The 17,385-nt window shown below is 38.4% G+C and overlaps 1 protein-coding gene across 6 annotated transcripts in view; it reads right to left on the bottom strand.

Moving 5' to 3' along the window:
* LOC131072453 (protein NUCLEOLAR FACTOR 1) overlaps positions 1 to 17,385 on the bottom strand; it is a 250,588-nt gene that overhangs the window by 118,026 nt on the left and 115,177 nt on the right. For all 6 annotated transcript variants that reach the window (XR_009372778.1, XM_058008619.2, XM_058008617.2 and 3 more), the window contains exons 9-12: positions 6,032 to 6,132; positions 5,707 to 5,838; positions 5,525 to 5,605; positions 4,101 to 4,300 (exon numbers count right to left, since the gene is read on the bottom strand). Coding sequence is in view for 5 of the 6 variants with exons in the window: in XM_058008619.2 (XP_057864602.2) it covers positions 4,101 to 4,300; positions 5,525 to 5,605; positions 5,707 to 5,838; positions 6,032 to 6,132 (514 nt within the window). In the remaining variant the exon portion in view is untranslated. The remainder of the gene's footprint in view (positions 1 to 4,100; positions 4,301 to 5,524; positions 5,606 to 5,706; positions 5,839 to 6,031; positions 6,133 to 17,385) is intronic.

Here is a 17,385-nt window from a genome sequence, read left to right on the forward strand (position 1 = left end):
AAATTAACCTAGAGTTGACTCATATAAGGTAACTAGACAACTTCCAACTTAGGTACAGCCTGATGACTTCAACCCAATATTGAAGTGTCAAGAAATATAAACCAGAGGCTCTTCATTGGTTTGGGATTTATTCTGGTCCTTGCGGGCTTCAACCAAAAGCTAATACAAGGAGAGGTGTGTAAGATTGTTGTAGGGGCTCCTTATACAAGCCTACAATGGTTTATAGCTCCATATTTGTATATCACATGTATATGGTGACAAATTGAAGAAAATAACAAGGCACGGCCATTTTTTTCTTGGAATTTACTCATATTGGGTTTCCGCAAGGTATGCTTAGCATTTAATACATATGTGTAATATTGTGGCCATTTTTCATTTCATGTATGTTCAATCTTCATTCATGTGTCTATGATTTGTAACGGATTGGAGCATTGTTTCAGACTTTCAGTTTGTTTCTGCACATTAAGCATAGTTTCTTTATACAGCAGTAGTGGAAAGCAGTGTTCCACGGGGACGCGTTTCCCCCCCTTTTGGGCCGCGTCTCGGAGACGGGGACGTTTCCGGGATGGGGGGGACGGGTACGCGACATCTCCCGCCACTGCCACCGGAGCTCCGCCGGAGACGGGAAAATGTCTCCAAGTCTCCTTGGGAGACTCCCAAGCATCTCCTTGGGAAACTCCCAGGCGTCTCCAAGTCTCCTTGGGAGACTCCCAAGCATCTCTTGAGGGGCGAGGAGACTTGCAGGAATCTCCCATATGACGTCTCCAAGACTCCTTGGGAGCCTCCCAGACGTCTCTTGAGGGGCAAGGAGACTTGCAGGAGTCACCCGTTCGAAGACGTCAAACTCAAAAAGCAATTGAAATCCTTTTTTTTTAATTGAACGATTTGAGCATTTTGCCATTTTGTCTTTTGTAATGCTATTGCTATTTGCTACTCATTGTAATGTTAATCATCATTATAGACTTTGTGATATCAGATATTAATATGATATTTTAATAATAGAAATATCCAATTTGACAATTTCATTTGTCAAATTTTATTTAGCAATTAGCATTCAAGAAATCTTTGTATTTAGATTTAATATTTCAAATTTTGCTATTTTGTAATTTTACTAATTTCCTATAGTTCATTTAAAATGTAATTCTTATATTGTTATACTTCTTTTCACAACTAGTTTTTCAAGTACTATAAGTATATGTATAATTATATCAGCAGCACCACCCTACCACCCCCTCGCCTTTGTCTCCTCATCCCCGAAACCCGTCCCCACGTCCCCTTGTCCCCAATGGCTGTGGAACATTGGTGGAAAGTAAACATAAGAAACAATCTTGTTCAAGATCTATGTTGGCAAATTGTATCTAGGATATCTTGGACAATTACAAATCATATGGTAATCAAAGCCTCCTTTTCTTGATTTTTCTGGGGATTTTTCACAAATTATGCCCTTGAGCCGATTAGTCAGAAAAAAAGTGAAGAAAGAGATTTGGAACCCTAGAATTTTGAATATTGAAACAAAAGGAACCCAGAAGTAAGAAACTTAAGTATCAGCAGCAAGAGGGAGATATACGTGGGTAATGTTTCTAAAATTGGATTCAGATAGAGCAAACATATCGAAAGGCACAGATAAGCTCATGGCAACTAGCAATGGGAAGCTTGGCATCCATTGTTTTCTCCTTTAAATCCTTTTCTTTTATAAATCCTATACTTTTATTTTGTCTCATGAACCTTGTGTGAAAACATAATATATTGAGATGAATAGGAAGAAAGGACAACAGAGGAGTTCCTCCTGCTCCAATCACAAATCCAAACACACATTTCCTTCTGAAACCACTTTCCATTTAGCATTGGCAAACATTAATGATGCATTAAAATGAACTAGTGTAAGTCATTGAGCTTCAGAACAAACAAGGCCTCAACCAAGAAAACGCCATCCTACTATTACCAACTCTCCAAGGGATAAAAGAAAAGCATCAAGGATTTATCACTTATCTCAACATGTATGAGGAAAGATTGGGCCATAGTTTGCAGACCTTGACTCGGCAAAAACTCAGCAGACCCAAAATTTGTAACTCGGTAAAAAATCAGCACAAAACTCAACAATATAAAAAATTGCTTAAATTTACATTTCCTCTTGCAAAATTCAATGACAAAATGTCTCCAATGGGTCCATAAATGAATACCAAAGTGCTTTTTACTAAATTTGATTCATTTCAATACAAATTAATTACAAAATCACATCATTGTGTGGAATACTTATATAATAAATAGCTGGCAAGTATAATGAATTTATGATGATTGCCTTCAAAAATTATCATCATAATTCATTAATTGCATATTACAACATTTTACATCTTTCTCTTCCCTAATCTAGTGAAAACTTAGGGAGAGGTCCTTATCCTTGCAGTCCCTTGCAGATCCTAATTCAACATTAAAGGTTGTGTTTGTGGCTCAGGCTAAACCTCCATCATGCTGCTAGATGATACTGTCACTTATTCTGCCTCATTAGTGTCATCTAATGACAAAACAACAGCTCCTTCTACAACCACATCCTCCATTGTCTACCTCTCAAAATCAAGAATCTTGTCTAGGGTAAACAATGGGATCTCTTCATCTCACCCTATCCAATTGCTATAAGGATCTATGTCATCCAAACCAATGACCTCTTTTGACTTCTCTTCTACCTTTCTTGTGTGAACCCAATGGTTTTATTTTACGAAGACAAGGTCATTGAGATAGTTTTGAGTTTATCTATGTCAATTCTTCATGTGAATGGCCTCAAACAAGCTCCAATTGCACTCACAACAAGATTGAAAAATATGCAGGGCTAATGGTCGAAAATTGGGGCTATTTGCACCCCAATCTCCCCACCAAGAACCTACCAAATAAAATATTCAAAACTTAGTAAGCAAACCATTTGAAATTTGTAACTTGTACGATGCATGTGATGTAAAGACTCCAATTTCTATTACTTAGTGATTGAGTGGTTTTTGATTAGATATCTAGCGCAAAAGAAAAAAGATTTCCCCTACCAATCCTGTAATTCTACATTTAAAAAAAAATGAGGTCTCTCACCTCAACCTCAAGTGTCATCTCCTCAATGCATGTCCTAAGACCCTCTATAACCTTAAGTGTTAACAGAGAAACGTTGTTTGTAGCAAGGAAGTGCAGGGTGTTTACTTATGCTTTTTTGTGAAATGTGATGATGGAAAATAATTAGTGTAAGTAAAAATAAAAAAGAAGATAAAAAAGTTGTGGTTCACAGAAAGTTTGCTCTGGGCACAAGATTAGACTCCAGATTCATTCAAGTATCTCCATGGATGTATCTGGCTCAATCAGAGGCCCAAAGTCCATACCCTGCCTGCACTCACAGAAAACCAGACCACAAACTTGGTCAGGAAACAGATCCAAATCCATTGCTTTTCTAAGTGAACCAGCAACTTAGCCTAGGACAGCTGTTAAATAGCATTTCATCATCATGCAAAAACAAGGAATTTTGGAAGGATACAAATATCAAGATGCCAAAGCTTGCAACCATGAGAGTATGCTGCAGCTCAACAGGGATTTTGGATAAGGTCATTTATCTACACACAAGCCCTTCATTTGGGATAAATTATCATTACATGTGATGAAATCCAGTAGTTTTGTTCTTCCTTGCCCTTTTGTTTTTAGCCAGGTATTTAGAAGTCTAGTTTAATAGTTGAAATTCTGTATCCTATGGTCTTTTACAAGAAAAGGATTGCCAATGTACTAAGAAAAATCCATACATTGAGTTAAATTTTTAATGAAAACAAAGACGTTTTCATATTTATCTCCCTTATATTGGTTGAGAGGATTGCTAATGTACTAAGAAAAACTCATACATTGAGTTAAATTTTTAATGAAAACAATGATGTTTTCATAATTATCTCCCTTATATTGGTTGAGAGACTCATCAAGCCCTCATAGCAAAAAGAGAAAATAAGCATTATAAAGCACCAAAGGAGACATGTCGCATGCAGGTAGATCGTATTTGCTGAATAAAGTATAACTACTAGTTCTAACAAACAAAAAAATGCACCAATATAAGCTCCTTGTTAAAAACTCAATATCAACTGCATTACTTAGTGAATTTAATCCCAAACCGAAAATGATCATCATTATTCCCTCCAAAAAGAGCTTGAAAATCAGCAGGTTTTGAAGAAGTTTTATTTTTCCCTTGCTTTTGGCCTTCAGATATTGCTATATCCTCTAGATCTCCATTTTCATCATCCTCTCCAGCACCAAATTCATCAATAAACCTATCTTTATATTCAATAGATTCCTGAAAAATATCATAAACATGTCAGTCTTAGCAAACATAAAATGTAACTAAATTTCATCTTAACAACTAAGGATTATAAATTTTAAAGCTAATTTCAAATCACACAAAGATGTTGCAGAATCCCATAAAATTAGTGCTACGAGAGCTTAAGAATAACAGTTTCATGCATACCATATGATAATAATAACAGATGTCTGACATATACATTTTCAATCTGCCAAATGTTTTCAAGCATCTAGCATCCATATACAAAGCTAAGCAACTCTCTTGATATATCAAATTTATTTTCAGGAAAAAATGTCATGTCAGTGTTCACTTGCCTGAACAATATGATAAACTTACAAATGTGATTCTTGCTCTTTAGCCTAAATGAATCTCAGCTAATAATTCAAACACTGCCATGAACTGTAACTTCAGTTGCTATTATAGTTGATAACAAAAGATAAATCAAGAAACAAGGCTCATTTTAGCTAAACACATTACATATGGAAATTAAAGACCACTCAATTTATCCAGATGCAACAAACAAACTAAACCCGAACTATAACAAGATAGAATAGAGCTGCTATGATCAGAGACCAAACTTTAAACAGGAACTATGAACTGGTCACTGTAGGATAGCTTTCCTTACACTTACACAAGTGACATTCATATCATTAGTGTATATATAAACTAATAAAAGACAAAAATAAGTGCCAAAATGGGATCAGAAGAATTTTGACTAAGAAAGCACCAATAGTAAACACTAGCATCAATGATAAACAGTGTTAAACAAATTAAAAGAAGACATTGAAGGAAGCCAACAAAGCCAGGTAAGATTTATTTTTCTCTTTTTAATTGGAAGTCAATCATCTTAAATATTATCTCCAGAAACGTATATTCCAAAGTTCAAGAGAAACAATTCTAGCAGTCCCTCTGATGAAATGCATAATCCCAGCAGAGACATTGACCATAGTCCATAATGAATTATCATGCAATTCTAAGTCTCAACAGACTAGAATTTAAGTAGTGAGATCACATAATTATCATCAAAACTGTTAATAATTCTACTGGTCCAGCTTATATTTCTTATAGATAAATAGAATACATTTCTCACATACTTCACTTTGTTAGATATCAGTTATCAGTGAATTAGTTTTGACTAACAGTGAACAATAATTTAAAAAGTATAAATGTTGACAAGTAAAACAAAAACATCAGTTGGTAGGAAAGAAGAATTCATACTTTGCATGAGTTTGGTATCAACTCAATTAACCTCTTTACAGTCCTAAGAGCAATGCTTCGAAGTGGCACAAGAATTAGAACCTGTATTAAACAATGTCAGTCCGCGATACATTTGCCTCCCTTTTCCCGTTTTGAAAGAAAAACAAGAAAAAAACTCACAACAAAGTAGGAAGTGAGGCCACCTTTGGACGAGTAAATCCCTGATCTCGGGGAGGCTCGGCAGCATTTATCAATTTATCTCCATTATTTGACTGTTGAGTCAATCTAGCATTATTTTTTGTAACAAGGTCTCTTGTTTTATAAACATGATTAAGCTGCAACATCAAACCCACTTCATCATGCAAATAATCAATTATATTGATAAAAATAGCATCTGTTCATTGAAAAATGAAAATAGATGATATGAGAGTCCAAATAATAATTGACAGGAATTCAAGGATGCAGAACTCTGACCAAAATAACACAAACATAAAAAATATAATATAGCTCCAGAGTTCCAACACATACAAGATGCAAAAGATAAGCATCTGTTACACTCAAATCATCATCTTGGCCTCCAGCCACAAATGCATTTTTGTTTGAATGCAATATATCTTGATAACTGTTACCTGCAAGAGCAACAGAAACTTTCATAAGATCAAACAAATTCTCCTCTAAAAAATGAATTCACAAATCATGCCTACAAGAGAAAAAGAAATCATGTTAATGTCCATAGATGACCAAAAGTAGGCGAATGTGATTCAAGAATACAGCAGTTTACAATATTTAGTTATTGGTAGAGAAACCTAGAAAGGCCCCACAAAGGGGAAAAACAGAAGCAAAGAAATACAAAAGAAGGGACTACCAACACAAGTAATCAAGAAACTAATACATATAGCCAAGAAGGACAACAACAACCCCGCAGAGCAATATTTTAATGGGACAGGCGATACACTTAAATATCAATATACTAGAATGTTAATAAATGCAGTTTAAAATTCTTAATGCATGGTAGGATAAACACAAGACTTCTAAGGACAAAAAAATATGCAGATTGCAACATATAACTGTTGAGATGTTGTCAATGATGTCAGATTTGAGTATATGTCAGAGTTGAGAGGTTGATCAGACTGTACTATGGCAGCAAACAGACCAGAGAGCAATGAACAGAAATTAATGCTACAGCAGATAGAAGAATGTCGACAAGTGATTACTCTAAGATTTGCATACTTACATCCTCAAAGGCAGATTAATATGCTGGCCAATATATCGTAAAAGAACAGAGATTATAGATTGTTATTAATGCTGGCTGATGTGTCAAAGGCATCCAGTAGTAAGGTAAGGCACACAGCAGATAAAGATACAGCAACTAATATGAAAAGCAAGTTCGATTCATATAACAGTAGCGACTCACATAAAAAGTACACGGCAGATAAATATTAAAAAACTGATGTGAGAAAGGTGGTGGATTACTGTAAAGAGAGTGACTTCATAAAGATCTAACACAAGCTTTAACGACTTGTCTAAACATAAACATTTGACCAAAGTCAGCACATGAAAGGGTGCGATTTAGAAGTGAAGGGTGTCTAAACATAAACATTTGACCAAAGACAGAAATTAATGAAAGAAAAGGCACAATGAAACAAAGTGCTGTGCCATCACTAAAGGCAGAGAATTAAGAGGAAACATGACTATTGGTACGTTGTATCAAGAGGTGCAATTAGTAAAATGTGTAAAACAAAATAACAAAGGATGTGTCCATTCTGTTGAAGGGTAATGACCACAACGAGAATTGCCTGTCTTGGGGCAGATATAAGAACATATTGAAGTGAAGGGTAATGTGTGTTGTGTATAAAAGGTGGAGAGTATAGTGCATACACCAAGGGGAAATACCAGATTACTGAAAAGGAGATAATGTGCAGCATTTAAAAGAAGAGATTATAATCTCTTGTAGCAGATTGGTGATCAGAACATCAGCAGACCATCAGCAGATGGACGAGGAGAACATTGCAGCATTCTTCCTTCGAGTTGACAAGGTAGTCAATACAATACGTGGTTTGGGAGAGGAAATAGATGAACCGGTAGTAATTCAAAAACTATTAAGGTCACTCCTTGATAGATTTGATTTGAAAATCTCTGCAATAGAAGAAATGAAGGATTTGGACAAGCTATCCATGGATGAGTAATGTCCCCAGTTTCCCACTAGACTCTTTGGTTCATAGATTCCACAGGTGAAGTTCAGTGTTTGGAGATGACTGGCTAACTAATGAGGGCTTATACTTAGTCACTTTTTGGCCTTAGTGAATTTTCCTAATGGAACTTTATAATAATAAAATATGAAGTTACTTTTTCAATAATTACAAAAGTTTATAAAGTCACTTTATAAGAAGGGGGTTAAAGGAGACAAATGATGAATTAAAATATTACCTTTTGAGCGCTCATTCCTAGACATAAACTTAATTTATAATTGACCCCTCATGGTAATGGGACCCTCAAGTTGAGCGCTCAAATTGGAGGAATATTCCCCATGGCATTTTAGAATCTTGGGGATAAGGGTTCGCATGAAAGTAAGAAGGTTAAAGCAATGCGTGAGAGATTATCCTCTCATTCTTTTGATTTATAATTTTTGAAGATTAGCTTTCAGCTACAGGTTTTTTACAACCACGAGAAGGCATTGGGGAGGCTATTGGAGACGAAAACCTCCAATCTGAGATAAAGGATGAAATCCCTTTATTCAGCTCCTCTTCCATTGCTTTTATCCAGTTCGCATCTTTACATGCTTCTGCAACATCTTTAGGCTCAATCTTTGAAATCAAACATCTCTTCAGCAGCAAGTCTTCTCCTAGTAATCACACCTTTATTCTTATCACCAATAATCTGATTTTTGGAATGATTCAATCTTACATAACTCGGAGTCTTCTGATTGTTCTGATTCTCAGGCTCGTGAACTTCTTCACCAGCAGCAGCAATATCTGTATTGACTGTCTCCACCGAATCAATCTGCTTTAGGATCTCATTCTGCACAGGCTTTGAAACAACATCTTCATTATCAAAATCATAACCGCATGCTCTGATCTGCTTTCCAAGACATTCATCTACCTTCACATTTGCACTCTCCACTATATTTCTTAGTCTCTCGTTGTAACACCGGTAGGCCTTGCTCTCAGTAGAATATCCCAAGAAGATTCCTTTATCACATCTTGCATCAAACTTTCCTATATCCTCATCTCTCTTGATATAACACTTACTTCCTGAAATATCTAACTGTAGGAACATGACCAAACCATAGCTCATAAGGAGTCTTACCGGAATCACCTTTAATATGCACCTGGTTGAATGTGTAAACAACAATGCTAATAGCTTCTCTCCAGAAGATTTGTGCAACATTTCCTTCAATCAGCATAGTTCTGGCAGCATCTAAAGTAGTTTTGTTCTTCCTTTCAACAACTTAATCTCAGGCACTTCAGCTTCAACCCTGTCTCAGTCTCCACTCTAGCTTTGAATATCTTGAATTTCTCCAGTGCTTCTGATTTCTCCCTTAGAAAGGTCACCCACATCATCGTAGAATAGTCATCAATCAGCAACATGAAATATTTGTCACCCTACATGCTTCTCATTCTAGTAGGACCACACAAGTTAGTATGCACAAGATCTAACAATCCATTAGATGAATACAACTTACTCTTAAATGAAGTTCTTGTTTGCTTTCCCATCTGACATTCCTTACATACTGGATTAGCAGGCTTTACAATCTTAGGCAAATCTCTAACAGCTTGAGTAGAACTTATCCTTATCATGCAGTCAAAATTAACATGACACATTCTCCTATGCCACAACCAGCTTTCATCAATTTGAGTAATCAAGCAACTTTTCTCACCAGCATTCAAGTGAAAGATATTACCTTTAGTCTTAGTCCCTGATCCAATCTCTATACCAGAGGCATTTAGGATCTTGCATTTACCATTCTTGAATTGCAAATCATATCCCTTGTCAACCATCTGTCCAACACTCAAAAAAATATGCTTCAAAACTTCAACATACAAGACATCATCAGTATCATGCTTACCATTGAAAGATACAGAACCTCTACCACGAATCACACAAGCTTCATAATCTCCAAATCTCACTATACCACCATCATATCTCTCTATATTCACAAATTTAATCTTATCACCTATCATATGATGTGAAAAACCGCTACCAATCACCCATTCATCTTTCTCTTCAATCTTAGCAGCCAAAGCTTTCTCCTCAACAATGCAGCTTGTAGGATTCACTGGTACCGGATCATCTTCCTTGATAGCAAAAAAATAAAAACTCATCTTTTGAATTCCCATTCTTTGATTCTTCATCTGTCACACCTTCATCAGCAGCATAATAGCACCTCTTCTGATTTCTAAACTTCCGGTGGGGCTTATAAGGCTTATCATGCTTCTCATATCTATCATACTTATCAGATCTATCATGCCTTTCATGCTTATCATATTTAGACATTCTTTCAGGACACCTAGAGGCAAAATTTGTTATCTTATTACAAGAGAAACATTTCAAAGGTAACTTTCCATCATACTTACCAGCTTGTTGTGCATTGCACACGCTCCTTGTCGCCGACAAGGTCCTCTTTCCACTTTTTGGTCTTTTCGCCTTCGCCCTGTTGTGTGCTGCGTAGGGTGTCTCGCGTCCTTTTGAGTGTGCCCGTAATCAGTCCATGAGATGATGATGTCATGTGCGGAGGCCTATGAATTTGCAGGGTCAGTTGAACCTTCAGGCATTGAAATTCCAAGAGATCATTTAAACTTGTGAAATCGCTTGAGATAGGCTTGGAATGATAGAAACTGGCAAAATCCCCTAGTAAAAGATAGAGCGCCTGAAATTCGCACTAAGGGGGAGAGATTACATGAGTTTCTGAAAATTGGCAAAACGGGTCAAAACCCCGAAAATCGCATTATAAGGTAAAAATGCGAAGTTTAAAGAACTTGCAAAACCCACGAAAACCCCGAAAAATCGCATTCTAAGGAAAAAGTGCGTGAAAAATGAAAGGTTTGCAAAGGGCACATAATAGCCGAAATTCGCCATGCAAGTTAAAATCACGATTTTTAGAAACTTGCAAAAGCTCTCAAGATTTCGAAGTTGGAAAGGGGCACTAAAGTGCCAAACTTGGCAAAACCCCCGAAAACCCGAAAATCGCATATATAGGCTAAGTTGGAAAGTTCGCAAAATTTACAAAATGCCTCCAAACGCCGAAATCGCGTTATAAGGGTAAGTGAAAAAAATTTTTTAGAGTTTGCAAAACCCTCCCAAAATGCCGAAAAGCACATTATAAGAGAGTTTTAAAAGTTGAAAAGTTTCCAAAGACTCCCAAAATGCCGAAGTTTTCAAAACCCCTGAAAACGTCGAAGTTCGCACAATAAGGGGAAAATACGAAAAGTTTAAAGTTTGAGAAGTGTCCCATTCTGCCCAAAATCGTGTTGTAAGAGAAATGGCGAAAGTTTTAAGTTTATACAAACTTACAAAACTCTCCAAATTGCCGAAGTTCGCCATCCAAGGTAATTCCGCGATTTTTTGTTGGCAAGTATTAGATACCTTCAAGTCAAATGCCCATCTTTGACGCAGCAAGAGGAAGAGCTGCGGAGTTGGAAGTTCACAAACCCTTCCCCCATTCTCCAAAATTCTCCCAAAACCGCATGAATGTTGTAGCGTGAAGCCTGAATGCCCTTCGAAGCTCAAAATCGCGATTTCTTAACATTACAACCCCCTTCATTCGCTGAAATCGCGCCGCAAAGGAGAATCGCGATGTTTAAAATCTCAAGAAGAAGAAAATCATGAGGTTAAAGTTTTCAAACTCCCTCATTCTCTGAAATTCGCCATAAAGGGGGTAAGTGTTAAAATTTTAAAGCTTGCAAACCTGTCTAAAGTCCCGAAGTTTGGCAATATCGTGGTATGGGAGGGTTTTCAAGAGATCATAAACCCAAGTTTTAACGCCAAAGGTAAAATCGGAGGAGTTTGGAGTTTGTTGAAAGAGGAAAAAGTGCCCAAGTTTGATGCCATAACGGAAGAACGCAGAGGTTAAAGTTTGAAGTTTGCCATTAAAATCGCAAAGTAAGAGCTTGCAGTAGAAGTAAAATCGCCGAATTCCAATCAAGAACTCTCTCATTCCCAAATTTGCAAATTGTTAATTTATCTTTTCAAAGCGTTGGGCATTAGACAGATATTTTTCAAAATCCAAGGGAAATCATTTGTGCAGGCCAAGTTGTGCAAATTCACGCCATTCATTTCGCCAGGTAAGTTTACCTTGTCCCTCTTGAAATCGCTTAAAATATATGCACAATCGGATGGATGTGTTTGTGTGAAATTGAATAAAATGATTAAATTTTAAAAAACCGCATTTTTTCCCATTTATAAGGGGCGTCAAGCGAAGCAATTGAAATTAGAAGTCTATTCCCATGAGTTAACTAGGAAACGCATTTTCACACTTAGGGAATATTTAAACTCATCCATTTTTGAAAAGTGATCTTAAAATGCCTAAGTGTGAATTTAGCAGTTGAAATCGCCTAAATCCTTGAGCCGCAGCCGAATAAATAAAATTGCAATCGAAAAGCTTCATAAATATTCATGTCTAAATCAATCAAGCTTTTTAGCTAAAGAATTATGCTCTTCTTTAAATTCAGTTTTCAAGTTGATCCTTGTATGCTGGTGTATCCCTTTATCTAACCCACTTCGTTTCCTTTATATCGTCTCGTAATCCGCATTCGACTGTGTAGGATAAATGCCTAAATCAGCAGTAGAATCATCGAAAAACACCTAGTGCAGCCAAGACATCACGAGCATCCAAGTCAGATATCCCTTGCAAAGTCGAAAAGATGAAATATCAATATCAGAGAGGTCTGAGGGAATCAAAAGTTCAGAGTATGTGGGAAAATGTAGGTGATACTGACCTGGGGCATATTGATATTCAAGATTTCAAAGACCGAGTTTTCTCCCCTAATGCCTATGGCAGGCCTAGGCAGATGATGGAAAGTGGCATCGCCGAAGCAGCAGGATTTCCCCCGTCAGTGCAAAACTATGAACTAGTAGTGGAGGCTGCTCGACATTACCAACCAAACACCAGATTGGTGCTCCTCGAGAATATGGTCCTAGCTGACTTCACTCCTGAAGCCATTGGAGACACATTTGATATTCCCTTCTCGAACAACTATAGATGAAGCACAGGTGGCGTATGATATGAACCCTACCAAATTCAAAACACTGATAAATGAGGAGTGGTACAAGGAGAGAAGACCTCCAAGCATCAAGATTGGGAAAAAGACCCCCAGGAGTGACTTTCACAACGAGCATGGAGACATGGTCACATTGCTCAGCAGCATTAAGGGACTTCCCCAATCCAACTACTTTGAAGAGTGAATGTTCTACTTCACAGAACAAGTCTTCGCTGGGAAATCCAAGTTCGACTGGGCCCAGATCATAAGTGACAACATCCATACCCAATTGATCGAACTTGAGGCGAAAAAGTACTTTACTATGACATCCTATTTGGTCTACATGTTCGCTAGAAACCAACCACTGTCGGGTTTAATCATGAAGGGTGAGATTGGGAATGGGCCCAATCAGGTAAAGGTATATGATTGTTATCCACAACTACACTATCAGAACATAGCTCAAAGGGAAAAGAATAGCCCTGCCTATGCGGTTGGTTAGTATGAGCGCGTCAATGACACCTTCACAATGCGCTTCGTCAGGTTGATGCAAGGAGGACTACACATAAGGCTCTAAGAGCAAACTACCATTCTGGTACAGAGGTATGGCGCCTGGTTCATCCAGTTCCCAAGGTTCTCCTAAATCCAAATAGCTAGCTTTGACGACGCTCCTTTTTGACTTCCACGATACCCAACTGACAAAATAGTTCTCCTGGATGTCGCAAGGCAGTCATGTCCGGAGAGTAGTTTACTCAGAGACAAAAAGCAATCTGGATTCGTCTTCCCTATGATCATAGGTAACCTTGATGTCCATCTGAAGAACCCAGCTCATGCAAAGGAATCCCTTGCAGAACTAGCCTCCTACGGCCTACAAGAACATTTCCCAAGGAAATGCTTTGATCACGACAATCTGGCAAAGAGAGCCTATGGCAGGCGATACAGAGCAAAGGAGTCAGCTGAAGATTATTGGAAGAACTACTTTGATGACTATGAAGTCCGACGACGCGAATATTCAAGGCTGAGTGTGCAGCAAATGCGACTCTATGAATATCGTTGGGTCCCAAATCAGTTAACAGATTCAAGAAATTGCCTACAAGTCCGGGAATTCGAGGCGGTAAGACATCTTTTTCCAGGCATTGATTGGTCGCAAGATCCAATCACTGATTTTGAGGTGGTTATGGCAGCCCCAGGAAGTTACACTGACCAGTGGTTGCACCAGCAAATTGAGCGACTGATTCATGAGGGAGTCCAGTTCACCTACCAAATGATGGGTAGCCTTGATTCTCAGTCCTCCGAAGATGAGGGAACCTCCAGTGCACCAAATGAAGAGGTTGAAAAGCCTGAAAAAAGGAAGAAGGCTAAAGCCTCCAGAGGAACTCGGATATCTAAAAGAACAAGAAAGGAAAAGATCCCTATTAGGAGACTAGAGGTCACTTCATCATCAAAAGACCCCAGTTCATTTGATGATGTAGTTGAACTAGATTATATACCTGCTCCGCCTTCCCAGAGTGATATTGACGGATTCAGAGTTGATGATCCTCTTGCACCCGACAGGTTAGATACCGAGGTAAGAGCCATTGAATCTGCCGAACCTAAGAATCAAGTGGAGGAAGGAGAGATTCTATCCATTCAAGGGCTGGAGATGCATAAACCCACCTAGCAAAGCCGCCATGAATTGCAGTTGCATAGTACTGTCAAGGATGACTCCACTGTTGAAGGAGAGCAAAGGACAGATGAGACTCGCGAGCTTGAAAAGGCTGAAGAGGAACCATCACATCAAGATACTAGATAGTTGTTCAGTGAAGTGGGAGAGAATTCGGTTGCGAGCAAAGAACTTGACACTTCCTCCACTCCTCTTGTCATGGAGCAGCTACATAGTACTGCCAAGGATGACTCTACCAGAATTCTCAAGTTGTTCAGTGGGAGAGAATTCGGTTGCGAGCAAAGAGCAAAGTGCAAATTTAACTATAGCATCAGCCCAGACCATACCTCAAGACTGGTTAGTTGCTCGAGCTCAGCGCAAGGCAGCCACCAGGCCACCCATCGCCTTGGAAGACATCTTCTCACGCATAGACCAAGCCAAGGCCAAGGGGAAGAAAAAGCCCAAGGCGTATTCCAGGATAACCCATGATGAGCAAAGGAACCATACCCTTCATATCGCCACCCCGCCTGTCGACAAGCCAGCAGATCAAATTACACTGGCTGATTATAGCATCACAACTATCCCCATCGGACGAGCCACTAAGGAGCAAGAAAGGGAGGAATTCAAAGACTCCGTGCAAAACGTGCTTAGACAATTCGAAGAGATAACAGCTGAAAAGAACATGTATCGAGTTCATGCTGAGCAGGCCGAGGGGTACATTGATCAACTCCTGAGACCATTGCATAGTGCTTCTGAATCCCACATTCCCCTAACAGCATTGGCACAGATCCCTACACTCTCCGCCATCCTAGACCCCCACGATATCAACGTTTTTTAAAGAATGGTACTGGATTATCACTATGAAGAATGAGACAAGGGAGATCATTGACAAAGAGCAAGATGCATGCGAGGGAATTCTAAAGAACATGCAGGAACTTGGCAAGACAATCCTCCGATCAATGGTTTTGGGGTGGAAAAATGATCTGTCAGATGACGTAATGCAGCCGGACTGGGAAAAAAGATTGAGAACACACAAGATCACCTACTCCACCGAGGACCTTAGTTTTGCAGGTCAGCTACATTCAGACGTGTTTTGAGCATAATTGGTCCAGCTGGCTAGATGGTTTGAAGCACGTAGACCGTTATCTAGAGGGCATGCAGTATAAAATTCGTCATCCCCCTATGCCTCCGTTCAATTTGTTGTTCCAATTGTGCATCAGGTTCCAGGAGTATGTTCGCGAAGAACGTGCAGTAGGTCGGGACCTTTGGAAAGAGTATTTGCATGGCAAAGATGAAGTTTTAGAAAGAGAATCTACATTTGGAAAAGAAAAAGTGCTTTCCTAAAGTGCTTTTTTCTTTCAAATTTGAAAAAGTCACTTTTTGGCCAAAGTTCATATTTGATTGCCAAGTCAACTATAAACTTTAAAACTTTGTGCATGTGCACTTTTTGAATTGTTATGGATAATTTTAATTACCTTTTTTAGGTAGTTATTGCTCCCCTTTGGGTGGTTGCTGATATTTACCCTCTATTTATGGGTATGGGTACCTTTTGTAAAGATGAATCTGGGCCACTTGTTTAGTTTAGATCTTGGCCATTCATCTATTTTTGGAAACCTATTTAAAGGGACTGGTTTTCCCTTATTTTGTAAGAAGTTCATGGATTGTTGTTGAAGCTCTGGCGAAATTTACACAGGATTTAATGCAAAGTTAAGGCTGTTTCTATTTCATTGTGAGTGCATGGTCTCCTTCTTCACCATTTGAATTATTTTGTTATGTCTTTCATTTTAATATAGCATTTTCTAGATAAACATCTGATAGAATCCTCGTTGTTCATACCATTAGGGATTGACTGACTATCATTCCTTTTGCATGGTTATCTGAACCCTCTCACATGCTTAGTTCGGTTATTAAACACTTAGTGAATGAATGTTAAAGTTCTGAAGTTATGTTTAATAGCATGAAAACTTAATTTTCCCTTGAAGATCGCACTAGATTCTTACAAATGTTGTGCTTAAATAGCTGATAGTGTTTAATCTGGTTATTTGGAGATGTCTGTCTGTTTTTCTTGAATATGCTATCTTAGTTAAATAATTAGATTTCCTATATCTCTTTTCCCTATCCCTCTTTTTTCCCCTTTTTTTTACCAAGAATCCGCAGTCCTGTTGAATTAGTATCAATCCAACTAAAACCAACCGATAACAAGACTGTTAGGATTTTAGGGAACTCATCCAGCAATTGCCTATCTCACCGTAAGTCCCCTTTGTGTTTCCAACAAAACACATCAAACCACTAAGTAATCCCGCAGTCAAGACCTGACAACCAAAACCTTGAGGTCGTCCCATTTGACCAAAAAACAGCATTAGGGGTTTCCTTATCTCAAGAGAGGATAAGATACTCAATGAGTAAATTCTATTCTGCGTTGGCCGGATGGAGTTTGCAGCAATGGGACTTTAGACACGTCAACACGGCTCCATTAGGCAACCTCCAAGCAATAAGGGCTTCAAGCTCATCCAATTCTCTTTCTTGCTCTTTCATCTCTCTCTTTTCTCTTTCATATCTGGAAACCCAACAATGACTTTCTCCTGGATCATACTTTTGCTTCCCAGACACAGAGGCTTTGAATGTAGTCTCAAATTTTCCATGTGATTCTCCAAATTCGTTCAACTCAAATGCAGCAAGCTTTCCAACCAACATGTCTCTAGTCACTGTAGTCACACTCCGGATTTCATAAATAGCAGCTACTTTATGTTTGTAAGTAGGGGGCAATGATCTCATCTCCTTAGCAACAATCTCATCTTCTTCAAGGGTTCCACCGGCACATCTGATATTCATGACAAGCTCATTCACCTTAGCCATAAAGGATGTTATATTCTCATCTTCTCCCATCTTCAATGCTTCATACTTCCCTTTCAAACTTTGCAGCTTAGCAACTTTAACTTGCGCATGTCCTTCATACAAGGTCTCTAGCTTCTTCCAGATCTCATGTGTAGTCTGCAAACCCATCACAATAGTCGTCTCTGAATCGATCAAGGCACTCAGCAATGCTT

Source organism: Cryptomeria japonica, chromosome 5, assembly GCF_030272615.1.
Source record: "Cryptomeria japonica chromosome 5, Sugi_1.0, whole genome shotgun sequence".
Classification (NCBI taxonomy): Eukaryota; Viridiplantae; Streptophyta; class Pinopsida; order Cupressales; family Cupressaceae; genus Cryptomeria; species Cryptomeria japonica.